The sequence below is a fragment of the Dasypus novemcinctus genome, chromosome 13 (assembly GCF_030445035.2).
Source record: "Dasypus novemcinctus isolate mDasNov1 chromosome 13, mDasNov1.1.hap2, whole genome shotgun sequence".
Classification (NCBI taxonomy): domain Eukaryota; kingdom Metazoa; phylum Chordata; class Mammalia; order Cingulata; family Dasypodidae; genus Dasypus; species Dasypus novemcinctus.
This window is the reverse complement of record NC_080685.1, coordinates 62,088,578-62,107,337: the sequence shown is the minus strand read 5'-3', so window position 1 is coordinate 62,107,337 and position 18,760 is coordinate 62,088,578. Positions and strand designations below refer to the sequence as shown.

Here is an 18,760-nt window from a genome sequence, read left to right as displayed (position 1 = left end):
CCTACCCTAATCAATTACTGCCATTCACTTACCATGTCCTGACTATTTTACCACCTAAAATCTTCACTTCTGTTTTTCCCTGTACGTTTCAGTATCAATGTTTGAGAGCATTTTTCACCCTCAACTAGAGTTTCTTTACAGAATCACTATTAATCAATCACCCTTTTTCCCACCTTTCTCCTATTTCCAAATAATCTAAAATCCAAAACTAACTCAATTTTTGACTTTTGATCTTCCTTATGAATTATAGTTTGCTGTGTATTTTTATTTCTACATATTTAAATGTATCAATTGTTTCCTTTATGGCTTATTGATTTGTATTATGCTTAGAAAGGCCTTCCCCCTTAAAGATTCTTGAAAGTGTCCATAACTTACTATATGAATACTTTTATGGTTTAATTTAAAAAACATATGTACTTGCTCCATCTGCAGTTTTTTTGATATAAGATATGAGATGGTGATCCAAATGACTAACCAGTTGACTCATCACTCTTCACTGAATGATTCATTAATTTGAAATGTTCCTCTTATAATATTCCACATATATATTTGGGTCTCCTTTTGATCACTCTATTCCTGCATTATAGCACATTGTTTCAATTATTGTAGCTTCATAATATATTTTACTATCTGTTAGAAAATGTCCCTGTTCCTCATTGTTCTTTTTAAGCTATGGCCTGGCTATTTTTACATGCTTATGTCTTCAGATAAATTTTAATATAATTTAGTAAAGTAAAAATCTTGTTTGTATTTTGATTAACATTATAGTAAAGTTGAAGACTAAAGTAGGAAAAACAGACTTCTTTTGTAATTTAAAGTATTCCTTTTCAAGAAGAGCGTTTTTATCTTTTCATTTACCTAAATCAGAATATATGTCCATTAGAATCTCCCCCTATGAGAATGTAATTTCCATGAGGGAAGAAATTTTCCTTTGTTTTGTTCTCTGCTTTATTCCTAGCATCTAGAACATTCCCTGCACAACAGTATAAGCACTATACTTATTTGTCAAAACTTAAATGGATAAATAGATGATTCTATTATTTTTAGGCAATGCGAAGTCATTATAAATAAACAAATGGTATAATTTAGTCTGGTTTGGAAAGGCTGCTCTAGTCACGGAGAACAGGTTGGAATAGAGTAGGGAGATCATTTAAAAAGGTAATTGCTATAGGCCAGGATATAGTTCATGAAACCTTTCAAAAGTGGAAGCAATAGGTCCTGATGAGCAATTAGATGTGGCAAATAAGCGAGAAGAAAGTAACATGATTGACGAAGTGTTCTACTGTGGATAATGAATATAATGAACAATAATAGAGAATATAGAAGAGTAGTGGATGTGTTTAGTGGAGGAAATAGGAGGAAAAAAATCAGTTTGAGATACCTAAGGGTCACCTAAGCAAAGATATGTGCTTTGGAGCTCAGGAAAGAGATCAAGAGGAAGGGGTATCAACTCATCATCCCCGAATACTCACTAAGCATATATTACATCTAGGTATTGGTATAGAATGATGCCTGGGGTAAAATAAGAACAGGGACTTCGGAGTAAGTAACATGAAGAACATACAGAGAAAGTGTAAAATCATGCAGAGGGCAGAAAATGAGAAAGTAAGTTCAGACTGGTTATAATCATTGTCATTAATGTTATTATATATGTTTAGGGTTGTAATAATAGTACTGACATTTTGTACTTATTGTGTGATAGACAGTATGGTAAGCATTTTATATGCATTCAATCCATCTCATTCAACCTTCATAACAACCCTACTTTATTGGTGAGTAAGCTGGAGCTTAGTGATTTTAAGGAAGTTGCCCAACGTCATCACACATGTATTAAGCGGCAAAGAAATAAATTAAATCCAGGTTTGTCTGTCAGCAAAGCTATCTTCTAACACATTACTTCATATTATTTTATTATGTTAAGTAAAAATTAGTTCTTCCATTGTCCTGAATGACACTGTAATGACTGATAAAGGCCATTATATGTCCGGCCATAACCTACAGAATTGAGTGGGAGAAATTGTAAACTACAAAGTAAACTATAATCCATACTTAGTGGCAATGCTCCAAATATGTTCATCAATTGAAATGAATGTACCTCACTAATGAAAGAAGTTGTTAATGTGGCGAAGGGTGGGAGGTGTGGGGAGTGGGGCATGTGGGAATCACTTATATTTTTTTGTTTAACATTTTGTGTAATCTAGGTAACTTTTAAAAAAATTAAAAATGTATTTTAAAAAATTAGCTCTTCCAGTGAAAAACAGATAAGTAAATTTGGATTTGAAGATGGCAACATTCTTGAAATAGGTTTAAATAGAGCCACTGAGCAAGGCAAATTCAGAGAATGGTTAATTTCTTAAGTACTTCATAGAAGGACAAAGACTGGAACACATTATGTGTCTGTATGAGAGTCTGTGCTTGAATATAAGCCATCATGCACATGTATGAAAATATGTATGTATGTCTTCATGTTTATGTGTGTATAGATGTGTATGTGCACCCATGAAAAGGTATCGGACTAATCTATACTAAGTTAGTTAGGATACAGCTGAGGAGAGAACCAAGATTGTTTCAGCAACCAGAAATTCTGTATGAGTGAAAAATTCTTCAACAGAATTTTTCTGTTGAATGGAGGCATATCTGTATTTGGCAGTTGTCTTTACCACAAAAAAAGACCATCTAATGAAATCCCAAATCCAATTTTTTAACCTCTCTATAAAAAGGAGGAATCCATGTAAAATAGTCCCCTGTTTTGATTATTTATCCTGAGTGTTCTACTCAATGATTATGCCTTTTTCCTTAACTCTTTTACTCTGCCTCTCAGGCTTGATTTCTCTGGATATGATTTTCAGCTTCTCCCAGACACGACTTTACCTTTCGATTTGGCAATGATCTTTCCATCTTTAGGCAAAGATCCTCCTACCTTAGTCCAGGCCCCCAGAGCCTCCTATCCTGGCACCATTTCTGCTTCCCTAGATAGATAAAAGCAAGAGTGCACTAGAGTTTGATTTTCAGAGGGGACATAATTTTAAACAAAATAAGAGAATTAGAGCCTTCTTCATCTGAATTACATTTTCACATCCCCAAAATCTCAGCCCATAAGATCAGTGTAACCAACACAGGGCAATTTCAGAATATTAGCACTGATTATTCCTCTTCCTTGATATTAATGAGTCCTAGAATGGGGAGTGATATTTTATATAATATAGATTATGTCTGTAACACAAGAATATAAGCTCCATGAGGGCAGAGATTTTGTATCCCCAGCACCCAGAGTAGGTGCTCAATAAATATTTGTCGAATTAATAAATGGAATTTTAAAAAGCCCAATTTTGGCTTGCTAAATCACCCCTCGACATTTTGAATAGAGGTCAGGCAGCCAAAAGCCTAAGGGAAATGCCCAACTCTATCATGGGAGACAGTGCTTTGTGGAACAAGGAGCACTGGACTAAACCTCAGGAAACCACACTTCCAGATGTATGATTTAGAGTATATCACCTTGGCCTTCAATCTCCTCTTGTGTAAAAGAATGATTATACACTTTCTAGGATTTTTGTGAGAATCAAACAAGTGAATACACATGAAATGTTTTCCTAATGAAGTGCTACACAAGTAAAAAAGAGTAACTATTTAGTCTTTTTCTGCTTCTAACAGCTTTAGTTGCCCACAATTCCCAATAGGATGATAGCTTTAACTATCCTTTCAGGTGATTATTCCCTAAATATTTGCCATATATGACACAAAAAGTTATTATCCTTACTATACAAACAAACGTTTTAAGTTCATATGAAAACAATAAATAATGCCAATAGGAAAATGGGCAAAGGAGATGAACCATTAACTAAAAGAAAAAAAATTACCAATATCTAGGTTAAAAAGTATTGAACCTATGATAATTGTTTGTCTGTAACCCCTATAAGCTATAAGCTCTGACCATCATTTAATATGGGGTGATGATACTGATCTCATAGAATAGGACACTGCAAAGTAAACCAACTTTTCTAGACTTTGGTCTACATTTCTAAACCAGTGATTAAGTTCCTGACTTTTACGATACCAGCCTCTTCCATAGTTCTCTGTAATATTATCCTCCAGGATATCATAAAGGGGTATAGAGCCAACTAAGAGGGGCTTGTTGTTACTGGATTTCCCTTCAAGTTAGCAATCATTCATTGAGCACAACAACAAAACACTATGTTTTAGGAGATTTAAATATATGGAAAGTCATCTCCAGCATAAGAAACAAAACCTAATGGGTGACAGGGACATTGACAACCCCAAAACCAGAAAGTCAGAGGACCCTTAGGGAGGCCAGGTAGTTCTGCTTCTCCCTAGCTGTGCCAGGTTAGGCAAGACTATTAAAGTCTCTCAGTCTCCACTGCCTCATAAATGGGATTAATAATAGTACCTAATCATAAGGGTGTTATAAAAATTAATTGGAATAATGTATATAAATTTCTTAGCACAGTACTGGGAAAATGACAAGCTCTCAGTACATGTTAGCTCTACCTTTCTGTTATTATTAAATTCTATAACGTTCTATAATGCTTTTAACTAGTAGCAGAGTCTATAGAGGGCAGATACAGAGTGTGAAGGGAGCATGTGGGAGATGGGTTTTAATTCTAATTGTGGAATGGGAATGGGGGTACGGATCTGGGAAGATCTCAGGAAGGAGATCCAAAGTGAAACAGGCTGTGAGAGAGCTAAGAGGTGGGCTACTCCATGCCACAGGAGCAGAGGTCAGAAAGGCCAATGGCTCGATAACTAACGTGATGGCCAGATACGGGGCATAAGCCCACAGCCCATCTTTAAGGACACCATGTTCCTTGTAAGGCCCCATCGGTGGTCAGTGTTATCGGAAAAGATCTGAGTCAATGAGTACCGAGTGGGTAAGAAGAATGGCTCTTTGCCAGCACCACCCCATTGTAGGATGCACCGGGTCCTACAGAGAAGAAATCTGCTACCAACAGCCAACATTTACAGTATTAAGTTTTTACTCTTTCCCAGGTACTAACCACTTAATGTGCATGATCTGACTCAGTTTCCCCAATAATCCTATATGTACATACTAGAATCATTCTTTGTAACTGGTTGACTGAGGGTATAGAAAGTGAAACAACTTGCTTAATGTCATATAGCCAACAAGTAATAGAAGTAATAGAAATGGGATTCAAATCAAGATACAGCATCTACAGAATCTGTATCTTAACTATTAGGCTATACCAATAGCAGAGGAAAAGAGCACAGGGAGCTAGGGGACCTAGGCTCTAGCCAAAATGCACCAAAGAACTGCATGTAACCTGAGCAGTCACATCACATTCCATGCACGTCTCCTCAGGTGACATGGAGGCTAGCAGTAAAGTCCCTTCTTTCGTAAATTGGCTTTATCTCACTCTAAGACATCATTCTGACAATTAACATACAAAGCACTATCTTAGGGAAATGCAGCACCTTTCAACAAAGACACTCTCATTAGCTTTACATCTGACCTCATGGTCATGCAGTTGACCCAGGAGAGAGTCCATTTCTTTGGGCCTGGCAAACCTCAGTCCACATTCTGAATCAGCTGCTTAACAGCTTTGTGAGCTTAGGCAAATTACCAAACTCCCTGTCGCAGTTACTCTATTTATAAAAAGAGAATAGTAATACCTCATAGGGTTGTTATGAGAATTACATGAAACAGTGCATGTTGTAGGATTGGCACAATGCTTGGTATGTCTCAATAAATTATAACCTGAAAAATAATAATCAATGTAAAAGAAACCCTACTCTGCTGTGAACTAGTCAAAAGGGTGTGTTATGTTTTCCCAAATTCATTAGGTCCAAAACCTAAATTCTTTCCCTCAAAACTATTCTCTGTCTAGGCTCCTCATAGCCACACAGTGGCTCAATTCAGAAACCAGAAGTAGTCCAAGAGACCTCCCCTTTACTTCCATCCCCATACATACTCAGACACACCAGCAAAGTCACCAAGTCCTATAGATCCCATGTCATCAACATCTGGATCCTCCCTGTCCTCTCCATCCCCACACTGATGCACTCCTTTGAGGCCTCATTGCTTCTCTCCTGAGTTGTTGGCAATAACCTCCTAACATGTCTCCCTGTCTCCAGTCTTGCTTCTCTATATACTTTCTCCAGAGTGATCATCTTCAAATGCAAATTTGGTCATACTCCCCCTTAACACCTAAGTAGCTTCCACAAATGTCTGGGATCGAGTTTAAACCATTAGCTTAGCACATGTGGGTCTTTATGTTGAACCTCTGACTACCCCTTTAACTTCATCTTTTCTCCTTCTCCTCACATGCCAGAAGGCCTCTTGCCTTCCTCTCTTCTTCACTTAGCTACCTATTACTTATTCTTCAGAAGTATGTACCAATGTCACCTTCTTTAGTTTGCCTTACCAGATCCTTGTCCCTTTCCAATTTAAATGCCCACCCTGTGTTGTCTCTCTACTTGAACTTATAAGCTCCTTGAAGATAGCACCTCATGGTCCTTGTTTGGTCTGGTGCCCCTGCTCAATAACTGTTGGTTGAGTGAAGGTCAGAATTCCCCCTGGTTGACTCCAGGCTCAGCAGCCCAGAAGAAGAATTACCATGCAGGTTACTCACATGCTCATCTTAGCCAGTTGCCTTTGATGTCTGCCTGCTTCAGAAGGATCAGACACCCATCAGACTATTATCTGCCAACATCCCTCAGAGATCTCATCTGGACCACTGCACTGCACATAAATAATTTCCTTCTTAAGACTACCAGCCCTTTGTATCTTATATCAGGTTTGAGAAATACTCCAGAGAAGCAATGGCAGGTGACTCAGAAAATCAGTGTTTAACCCTGAAGATACATTTTTTAGTCTATTCATTGTAATCAGGAGCTATGTTTTGTTCTCTTTTCTATCTTCAAAAATTTCTTGCAAAATAATAGGTGTGCAAAATATGTGACCTGGATAAATAAATTTTAAATAAATAGCTTTTAAGGGGGCTAGAATTCAGGATATATTTGAACTTACATTATATGTATTTTGAATGATTTCCTTAATTAGTCTATGAGCTTCTAGTGGTGACCACATTTTTGTAATCTAAGAGACCAGCAAGATGTCGTGTACATAGTAGGCACTCCACAAACATTTGATGAACTGCACTTAATCATTAAACCCAGTCAGCAATTGACTTGGTAGTAAGACAGGTGGCTGTTGTCTTTCTGGTGATAGCAGCCATTCCACTCATTAAAGAGATGCAACCAGAAAAAGTCTTCCTCTAACACGGACAGTTCACAACTCCCCACAAGTCTTAGGGCAAGAGAATCTGAACAGTGGGTACAGAAAACCAAAGCAGTGAAGCCCAACCCAGGGATAAGCCTTGCAGGTGGGAAGAAACTGACAGGTGGCCTTGGCATCTTCTACCCTGTATGTACTAGGTCATGTTATATTATGAAAAGACCAGATTGTGTGAGTCAGTGCATGAACAAGAGATAAGCTGCTTCAAAATCAGTATGGTCAGACAGAGGAATGGATATTGTGTGAGTCTGCTTATATGAAATAAGGAGGGTGTATAGATTCATACAGACAGAAAGCAGAGTACAGGTTACCAGGGAGGGGGAGGAGGAAGAAGGGCATAATGGGTGTGGGTTTCTATTTGAGGTAGAAGGAAGGTGCTGGAAATGGACAGTGGTGAGGGTTGCACAATATTGTGAGTGTAATCAATCATACTGAACTACATGCCTGGGAGTGGATGAGAAATGATGTTTATATCATTTCCATGTGTTCTAAATGGTCTGTATGTTCATACAATTGAGAGAAAAAGATTAAAGAAATAATCACAGCTAAGGTCAATACATGATCCTGGACTGGATCTAATAATGGAGGGAAAAATGTCCAAAAGGACTTTATTGGAAATATGGAAAAACTAGAACATACGCTATAAGCTTTATCTCAATGTCAAATTTCCTGAACTTGGTAACTATATTTAAGTTCAAATTTTCTGAACTTGGTACCTGCATTTAAGAAGAATATCCTTTTTCTTAGGAAAAGTACATTGAGCACGATGTATACAATCTATTCTCAAATATCTAGAAAGTAAGAAATACAGATAAATGAATAGGGAAAAAAACAACATGGCAAATGAGGCAAAAAGTTAAAAGTTGGTGGATCTGGTTATCTGGGTGGGGGTATATCGAAGTTGAAGTTCTCTGTATGGAGTTTGTATTATTTTTGCAACTATCCTATAAGTTTGAAATTATATCAAAATTAAAAATTTTTTGAAAAAAAATCCGTATGGTCAGGACAATATTCTGGGCTAACCCTTGCCAGTCTTTCTCTAGTTGTGCCACCTTGAATGCCAGATTCCCTGGATGGAGGCCATCTGGTATATTAAACAAGCATCTCACCAGAAGTTGGAAAATGTTACCCTTGGCCCTGTCTCTGCCATTATAACTAGCTGAAGATTAGCATCTCTAAACCCCCTCTTCTCATCTATAAAGACCATGTCCATCTACCGTACAGAGTTGTTGCAAGGAATGAATAAGATCATGGAAGCAAAGGTGTTTTTAAAACCTATGACATTTCCACGCTGTTCCTGGTTTGTATACGTAAGCAGTTCCTGGCTTGTCTGTCCCTGCCCTGGTTTGGAAAGAGCTCATCTGCTCCTCCAAGTCTACCTCCCTCTCCCCAGAAGCCTCGGGAAGGAGTGGGTGTTGGCATTGGGATAGCTCAAGGTCATCTTTTGTTTGTGTGTCTCCTGCCCTGTAGCCCCTGACGGTACCTCAGGACATTCTTGTGCAGCCCTGGTTTGTTTCCATGGAGACAGGAAGCTCTGCTTCTCTTCAAGCCTAAGCTAATGGTTTTCATCAAATCCCATTTCCTCTGAGACAAGTGAAAATGCTACAGTGCTTCTATCCACACTTCCTCTTTAAATACACTGAAACCCACAAGCTCAGACCTCACAGCCCACCTCCCCGAGTGCCCATGCCCCTGGGATGGGTGCCTCAGTCATGGCCACGCCTGGTATGCAATGGTCCCCGAGCACCAGTACAGGCTCTCTGCCCCTTCTCACCCCAACAGTCTTTATCCCTTGCCCGGCACAGGTGCGACATGTGCTCCTCCTTCCACTGCCTTCTCTCTCTGCTTTAGGGGCAGCTTTATAAGAACATCCAAACTGCCCACAGGTCACTGGGAACATGTGCCCTGGTGATGAAACCTTCAGAGCTATTTCCCCGGCTCTTTGGAAGGCAAATCCCAATCAATCCCTCACTCCAAGGAGGCACTGAGAGCCAGAATAAGTGGAAGGGAGAGCCCATGGTCCCTCCCACACAAGCACCAGCTGCTGCTGACCCCTGTAGACAACAGTGAGCCCCTCCCCCAACGGGTTGTATATTAGAATGTGAAAAAGAAACAAGGACAGAAATACTTCCATCCCAGCCTGTAAGGCCCCTATTGTTAACACTCCTTTAAATGTCAGAATTTATTCACACCAGCTGTTCCCAGCTGCTGTTGTGACTTCCTAGGCTTCTTCAGAAGTGCTAAGGAGGTACCTGCCATTCAGTTCTGTGACATCTCCCAACTGGCTGGAGAGGAGCTGATGGCCCCTTACTGGATGGAGTCAATCATCCACTTCAGATAATGGCCACCATGGCCGACCAGGTGGAGAGGATGAATGCCAATATTATCAGAGGGTACTGGCAGTTATTTAATAAGAATTAGGAAAGACTCCATGCCAGACCCCAAGCCACACCTTTCCTGTGAGAAAGACATTACTGTGCCATTTTACAGAGGAGGAAGCAGGCTCAGAGAGACTGAGTAACTTGTTCAAATGCAAAATGCTAATAAGTGACAGGGTTAAGCTTCTCACCCAGGACCCTCAGATGCTAAAACCTGTGCTTCTTCTTTCACTCTTTCCCACCCTCGGAAAGGTATAGGAGAATGAAAAGGATAAAATTCCAAACCAGAGAGAGTTTATCAGGGTGAATACAGTCAGCCACTAGGCACTATCCTGGATGGTGATGCTCTGTTCCATTTCCAGCTATGTCGAGAAATATCTTGACCAATAATTTGAGCCTTAGCTGCAACACCAGCCACTTTTGGTAGCATATCATCTGCCTTTCTCTCTTATCAAATATTAAGAACCTAACTTGAATTTTCTAAACTAAAATATGGACACACTTAGGATATGTATAAGAATATAGAACATCAGATCAAATTAAACAAAATAGAGATGAACTCCTAGTTGGAACACATGAAGAAAGAAGACTGCAGTCAGGCCTCTCCCATGTTATGGATTGAATTATTATTTGAATTGTTATGGATTGAATTATTATGGTTTGAATTGTTATGCATTATTATGACAATGTTATGGGTTGAATCATAGTCCCCTAAAATATATGTTCAAGTCCTGACTCCCAGTATCTGTGAGTGCGACCTAATTTGGAGTAGGACCTTTACTGATGTAATTAATTAAGATGAGCTCATACTGGTCAGGATGGGCCCTGACCCAATAGGACTGTTGTCTTTATAGAAGAGGGAAATTTGAACACAGCAACAGAGAGAATATGGCATGTGAAGATAGAGGCAGGGGATGCTAAGGATTGCCAGAAGCTGGGAAGAGGCTAGGAAGGATCCTTTCCTAGAGCCTTAAGAGAGCCGTGTTGGTAAGTATATGGAGAAATAGGAACCTTGGTGCATTGTTGGTGGGAATGTAAAATGGTACAGCTTCTGGGGAAAAACAGTTTGATGGTTCCTGAAAACTTTAAACACAGGACTACCGTATGACCCAGCAATCCTACCATAGAACCTGGCAATCCCACCATGACTTGATAAGCAGGCACTCCAACAGATAATTGTACACAAATGTTCACAGTGTACTAGCAAATTCACAGTAGCCAAAAGGTGAAAGTAACCCAAATGTCCATCAACAAGTGAATGGGTAAACAAAATGTAGTATATACATACAATAAAATATTACTCAACCATAAAAAGGAATGAAGTTCTAATACATGCTACAACATGGATTACCCTTGACATCAGGTTGAGTGAAATAAGCCAGACACAAAAGGATAAAGACTTTATGATTACAGTTGTCTGAAATAACTAGAATATACACACTCATAGAGGCAGAAAGTAGAGTACAGGCTACCAAGAGCAGGGGGGTGGGAATGGGAATGAAAGGTGCAGAGTTTTTAAATAACATACTTACACTGAAATTTATCTTTGAATTTCAGATATTGCTTCATGATTTCCTTAGTGTAGAAGTGAAAAGTCTAGCTTTGGACATCCCTTTTCCTCCCCCATTCCTTCAAGGCAATTATAGCACCATACAGGGGAATCTCAAGATTCAAAGTTAATAATGCAAATCTGGTTGACAGCTCATCTGCATAAAAGACTTACTATGCTTATATTTCGTTGGTGGTAATACTTTTGTATTTTGTGAAATTTCTTAGATCAGTGTGTGTCTGTGTGTACAAATGCATACATACACACATATATATTTATATATACGTGTGTATATATGTATGTATACATATTATACGTATGTGTGTGTATATATCTAGTTTTGAAAAAACCAGAAAACACTTGTAGATAAAATCAAACATAGGAAATATATCAGTTTCACTTTTTTCTTTAAGATATTTTTAGAGCCTTCTGTCATCCTATTCAAATCTGAACTTGATGCTCCATAGGCCTGCTAAACTTCCCTTCACCATCATCCTGGAATTCCCTTTACCTCTCTTCTCTATGGAATCCCTTCTTTCATGAGCATCTTGTCTTTTTCTTTCTTAAATTACATTCTTATTTTGGAAGAAGCATATTCTCTAGTAACTTCTTGAGCAAAGGTGTTTGAAAATACTGCTATACCAAAATAATTGGTATTTTGGTTTGATATAGAACTCTATGGTGAAACTTATTTTCCCTCAAAAGTTTCAGGACTTTATCCACTGTTTTCCAACACTCAACATTGTCATGGAATATGCCATTCCAATGCCATTCTGATTCCTGAGACCTTTTGGGTAAACTCTACCCCTTTCCCAATTGATGGAAGGTTTTAGGATATTCTCTTTACTCAGATGTTCTGAAATTTCATGATGATTTATCATTGTCTAGGTCTTTTTTCAGTAGTTGTGCTGAGTACTCAGTGGACATTTTCACCATTAGTTATTTAAATTTATTTGTTCACTTTTATCTCTAAACTCATCTGCCATTCTCCAGCCATACAAGCAATCATTACAATATAGTTAATGTATATTTTAATGTATTTTTACAAAGTATATATTATGTTTTGTATGCACATATTTTTTTCTCTTTTTTTTTTTTGTTTACAAGTTTATTTCTGGTTGCAAAGATTATTTCCCCTTCCCCATGTTTTTATAATTTCCTGTATTCTCCCATTCAATCTTGGCTGCCACAACCAGGCAGACAGAAAGCACAAGAACTTTCTTTTCCTTGCATCTGTAGTGGCAACCTTAGCAGGAGATATTAACTGCTAATGGTATTTTACATTGCATTTTTTCCTTCTTGTTTTCACTAAATTCTGTATTTTAAAGATACTTTGTGCTGCCATGTGTATGTGGTATTTTCTAATTCCCCACCACTACCAAACAATACTGAAAAGAATGTTCTTACACACATCTCAATAGATTTTTTAATCTGGCAACTTGAGTCTTTCACTTCTGGGAAAGTTTCTTTTATTTTTCTTTATTTCTTCCTCTCAATTTTTCAGTTCTTTTTCCACAGCTCCTATTAGTTGAATGTTGGATCAATCCTCTGATTTTTCTACTTTTGTTTTACTTTCCAGGGGATTTCATCAATTTTATATTCCAATCATTTACTATTTTTTATTTATTACATTTTTAATTCCCAAGATCTTTCTTGAACTTCAAAAAAAATTTTTTATAGCAACCTATTATTATTTCTCTTCTCTCTCTGCTAAAGATTAAGTTTTTAAAGTTGTCTTCTGCAATGCTCATCCCGAGAAGTGGAGAATGTCTGCAACTGTAAGCAATACAGTTCTATCCATCTGCCCCTTGGGATCTAAGCCCTCTCTCAATTGGAGACAGGCTGGGCATCACCATCCCCAAATCCTCAAGATCAAGGAATGAACAAACATAAGAGGGGAATGCAATTATGGACTAAAGTAGACATAGGATGATTTTAGCAATGGAAGAACTTGTATCACTGATATAAAGGCAGTGGCCACCAGAGGTTCTGAGGGGAGAGAGAGGAAAGAACAGGTGTAACCTGGAGCATTTCTGGAACACTGGAATTGTCCTGCATGACACTGCAATGATAGGTACAGGCCATTATACATTTTGTCAAAACCTATAAAATTGCCTCAGACAAAGTGTAAACTATAGTCCTTGGTTACTATAATGCTTCAATATGTGTTCATCAATTGTAACAAATGTACCACACTGGTAAAAAATTTTAATGTGGAAATTGTGGGAGGGGGGAGGCAGTGAGGTAAATGGGAGTTCCCTACATTTTTGAAGTAACATTTATGTAATCTAAAGCTTCTTTAAAAATAAGAATTAAAAACGTTAAAAAGAAAAAAAAATAGTTGTCTTCTGCTCCCTGCATTGCTCATATTCCCTTAATTTCCTTTTTCCTATTAATCATTTTGTTTCCGGACTTTTGTCTTGGACATTTTCCTCAAATGCTGATGATCCCTAGCTGTGTGTTCATATTTAAGAACAAGACACAGAAATTTTATTGGAAACTCTTGTGTGCACGGCTGCATCTTATGGAATGGGTTGAATGGTGGCCACACATACACACACACACACACAAAATTCTTATTCCAGCAATCTGAAAATGCTATCTTATTTGGGAAAAAGAGTGTCTGACAATATAATTAAGAATCTTGAGATAAAGAGATCATCCTGGATTATCTAGGTAGGCCCTAAATCCAATGACCAGTGTCTTTATAGGAGGGAGGGTAGAGGGAGACTGCACAGATACAGAGGAGGGGACAGTCATTAGACTGATGTGGCCACAAGCTAAGGAACATATAGAGCCACAGAAACTGGAGGAGAATGAAAATGAATTCTATCCTAGAGCTCCCAGAGGTAGCACGGTCCTGCCCAGTTTGGGACTTCTAGGCTCCAGAATTTCTGTTGTTTTAAGCCACCTAGTTTTCTGCTTTCTTGTGGTCACCATAGGAAGCTAGCATAGTGAGCCTGATTGAGGATGATGGGATGGAAAGCTGTTTCTCTGGTCAGTACACATAGATCTTTCTAAAACAGATTATTTCCCCAGAAAGGAATCCTCTAAACTTCTGCTAGATCGCTATATTTATGACAGTCAAGCAGAATAAGTAGACTAGGTATATTGGTATCCAGTAGGTGGACTTTCATTTAACCCTTCCATTTTCAGTACAGCCTGTCATCCACACCCTCACAGGTACCTAATGTCACCATTCAAAGCTTCTCTGATGCAGCCTCTCCAGAGAATAATCTCTTGACTTTTGTTGGGATGGGGTTTGGATGGGGCAGATACCTGCCAGCATTGTCTAGGCATAGACGATTTAAGGTATCAACACAGCAGGGAGCTGGGGGAGAGGAGGGTGAAGTTCACGTAGGTGTTCCTCACAAAGAACTTTCAACCAATCCTCTTGTTTTTAGTGCCACCCACACTCCAGATCACGGAGATACCTGCTGTCTCTTATCCCTGAGACTTTCTACAGTTCTATAGGACAATCATTTTGCCTTTTTAACTGGAATTCTCCACTGCAGGCAACTCAGCTTCCTACCACTAAGTCAGTTACCATTCACTCCATAACTTCAAAAGTTTTGTTGACATTTCTCATCTGTTGTCATTTCTTCTACTTGTGCCCATTTAAAAATGTATTTCCTGTATTAATCGATTTTTTAAAAGATGACCATTTAGTTCAATCTGCCATGTTTAACCAGAAGCACCACCTTATAAATACTCAATTGAAGAATTTATGGGGGCTCACTCTGACAAGAAATTAAGTTCAGTTTTGTTTAGAAAACAGCATGATTCTCTAAAATCTATCCCTGTCTTAGCCATCGTATTTTATACTTTTTATTCCCCAAAGTAAAACTTACACTCTAGTTAGGTTAGGTTTCATTGCAATCTCTTTATACTCAATGATAACTTTCATTTCTATATCTTTATGTTTTTCCCTTTCCTGGAAGGTTCACTCCCAAATACTCCATTTAACCTATTACTTATTCATATTCAAAGCAAAATTTCAGTTCTTCTTGAAGTAATCTCTGACTTCAGACTATAGAGATTTGTCCCAACTCCCAAACAAATATCTCTCTCTTATATCAGACTTTAAAAGAACTTCTATTCCTTGTTTCAAGTGTTTGTGTTGGGTTCTCAAGAAACCATAGGCTTCCAAAGGGCAGGAACTATGCCTACCTTATACTTCACATGCTCCTTGCAAAAGTTACCATGGTATTAGACACTGAGTATTTGCTGAGTGATGTAAACTAATTTGAGCCACAAATAAGGGATTTCTTATCTGTTATACACAAGAATAGGAAATCTTTGGAGGGTAAATCCTGTATCTTATTTAACAACCAGCCCAGTGAAGAGGCTAGAGGAAACGATGGATGGATAAATGAACTCTCACTGGATATGGTTGGTGTCTACTGTTGGACCCAATCACAAGATTTTTGAGGGTTTCTAAGAATAATCAAGATGATTAGAATGGCTGTTCATTATGGCATTCCCAGGATCCAGAATAGTATATGATGCACAGGGGCTGCTCATAAACGTCTTCTAAATGAAGGCTGAATGAATGAATCTGCCATGAATCAGGAGGCAGTGGTTTACAGTCAGCAGAGAAGGTAAGAGGACAGAGAAACATCTGGCTTACCCGGAAAGCACTCCCAGGACTAGGTTGAGAACAAAGAAGGATCCAATGATGATGAGGGGGATGAAGTACAGCCAATTCCAGGTGGCTCCTAAGGCATCATTGGTCTAAAAGAAAGAAAAATAGTTCCTTATTATTTAATCAATCAAAACCGTCTACCAGAAGGCAGTCGACATTCATTCCTGCAGCTTCACACATAGGATGATGTAACAAGCACAGAACAATATGGTTACACATTGCCTCCCTCCACTCCCAGTTTGGGATTATTGTCTGCTAAATCTACTGTCCCATGTACATAGCGAAAGACTCTGCATCAGCCTCACCATAATATCCTGAGTTGGAATACTGTAACACCCTCACTTAGCAGATGGGAAAACTGTACCAAGTAAAGTCAAATACTTGTCCAAGGTCATGCAAACATTCACTAGTTGTACAGTGATTGGGGATGTGGCCTCTAAGCCCTAGCACTCTAATATGGACAGATTCTCAAAGAGGTGAAGGCAGACTGTGCCAATACCTTATTCCATGGGCACTGGCAAAGGCCTTGACAGAACTTTTTGAGGGAAATTAGGGTCATCTATACCCAGCTCAGCCCTTGACCATGGGCTCTGGCTTTCTTTCTTCCATCATAGTACAGAGGTGGGCCCCAAGAAGGCCCTGGACAGAACAAAGACAAAGGAATAATCTAGATTTGAAGACTGGTCTCTCTAATGCTAACACACATGAACTAAAAACAGCACGCAAATCCATATTCTGACCTAGGACCACAAGATGGGTACCACCCTTGAACGGTAGGGGGCCGAGGGAGGGTTATATCACATGACTTAGCCAAAAGAAGTAACACTTGCAGAATGTCTCCTTAGGTCTGGTGATGTAACTAGAAATAGACCTTGAATAAAAAGGTCAACTCCAACGAACAGAATATCTCAGCCTACATGTTGGATCAAGTGTTAAAAACTGCTTTTTGACCTTGAATAAAAGGGGAAAATGGCAAAGACAAAGGAGTTTATATGGCTAAGAGTCTTCCAAAAAGAGTCTGGAGGTCATCAGAGGGGTCATGCTTACATACACTTCAGCAGGACCCCAGGGAGAACCAAAGTAGGGACCCTCGGTGCTGGTTCTCCTGAAGGCTACAGAGATCCACAGACCTGGTCATGGCAGATGGATTTGGAGCTCTGTGCCATGCCAGAGGGCCATACTTTGGAATTTGTGCTCCTGAGTGTGATGGAGCTGGACTCAGATGTGATCTTCTTACATACGCCTCTTCTGAATCCAAAATTTCTAAGGTAAAATGTTTCTGATCCCTGTGACTTACCCAGTTTTTCCCTAACCACTAAATTTTGCAAAATTGCTTTGATTGATAGTCCTCTTGCATCCTCTGGAATTCAATAACATTCTATCTTGCTTTTCTCCCTAATTATCTCATATTTTTCTCTGCCTCCCATTCAAACATTTCAGTCCATAGAATACAGCTTTCCATTCATCATGCATTATCCATTTCCCTTAACAGGGCAACTATCCCTGGATAGTAGATTCTTCCATTACAAATAGCTTTTAAGGCAACCTCCTTTCCCAAATTTGCATCTTTTGTTTTGCCCCTACACTGTTCAGAGAGATATGATTGCAAATGATGCAGAATAAAAGTTAAAAAAACAAAAACAAAAACAAAAACACATCTTCTGAATTGAATAGCACAATGGCAGTGAGCTTCCCATTTCAGTGTGCAAGATCTAGCTCTTTGGTTCAACCAGGTCTAGTTAGTTAAATGCAAGCAGGGAGGTTGTGGGCCAAACCTTGGAGAAAACTGTTCCTGATGATCAGAGGGAAGATGCAGAACTAACTTCCAAGGACAGTGAAGGGGTTTAATGAAAACAGAAAATTGTGTTTTTCTGAGATAGTTGAGGCATGGACCTTCCTGTGAGGTGATGGATGAACTGAATGACACTTGAATAACTAACACCATCTTTATTCATGATTATAAATCAAATATCCTGCAAAGGTTGGTTAGCCTGGATGATTCCGCAGTAGTGCTCCCAACAATTGGTTCATTCACCTTAGCCATGCAATCTTTGGAAAGAAGTGAGTTTGCTCCCAGCATCTAGACCAGATCTCAGCAGCCCATACACATTAATTGGTACATCAAATGATAATGAAGAAATTGTTATTTTTAAGGTGCCATTGTTTCCAGAGTGACTGTGCTAGTTGTGAATGGTTCAGAGCAATTTCATTTGGATGACCATAATTGAACTTCCATCTGTGCCAAACACTGTGAGAGGTACCAGGTACAGAAGTGAGCAAACATAGTTCCTGCTTTAATGCAGGATAAAGCAAAACCAAAATATTTTAACAAACCACTGAATTAAAAGACATGGTTCATCATCAACATTTTGTAGAAGATTTAGGCAGCACAATCAATTAATCAATAAATGGCCAGAATTTTTGTAAGATAGTTCTCTCATTAAAAATATACCAATCGAATTCATTCTGCTGCCCCCTTTCAAGTGGTAGAGATTTGTTTGAATTGTTACAAATTTTCTCCATTACAGTCTTGGGGCCTACTGAATGAAAATAGAGGAGGAAGGGGAAGAGAAGGAAGAGAGAAAGAAAAAAAGAGCTGGGAGGACACAGGACACCGAAGCACTATGTCCTAAGGGATTATTAAAGATGACTGACAGCTTAAAAGGTTCTTCTGTGGAAGCAGAGCAGCAGTTCCCCCCAGATTATTCACAAACCTTTTAATAGACCCGCCGCACCCTCTCTACTCCTTTCCTCTCTCCCTCAACTTCCTCTCAGTCCGTCCCCTCCTCTCCTGCGTCACCAGGTGGACTCCCCGTCACATCACCTGCTTGTCAATGGATCAAGGATATGTCCAGAAGGAGAAGGGGACACACCTCAGCAGGGAGTAGGCAAGCAAAGGGCTTCACACTTACCTCCTC

At 39.0% G+C, this 18,760-nt stretch overlaps 1 protein-coding gene across 1 annotated transcript in view; it reads right to left on the bottom strand.

Annotated features, from left to right (window-relative positions):
• CACNA1E (calcium voltage-gated channel subunit alpha1 E) overlaps positions 1–18,760 on the bottom strand; it is a 439,591-nt gene that overhangs the window by 137,268 nt on the left and 283,563 nt on the right. The window contains exon 8 of the mRNA XM_004461851.3: positions 15,828–15,931. Coding sequence (XP_004461908.2) covers positions 15,828–15,931 — 104 coding nt within the window. The remainder of the gene's footprint in view (positions 1–15,827; positions 15,932–18,760) is intronic.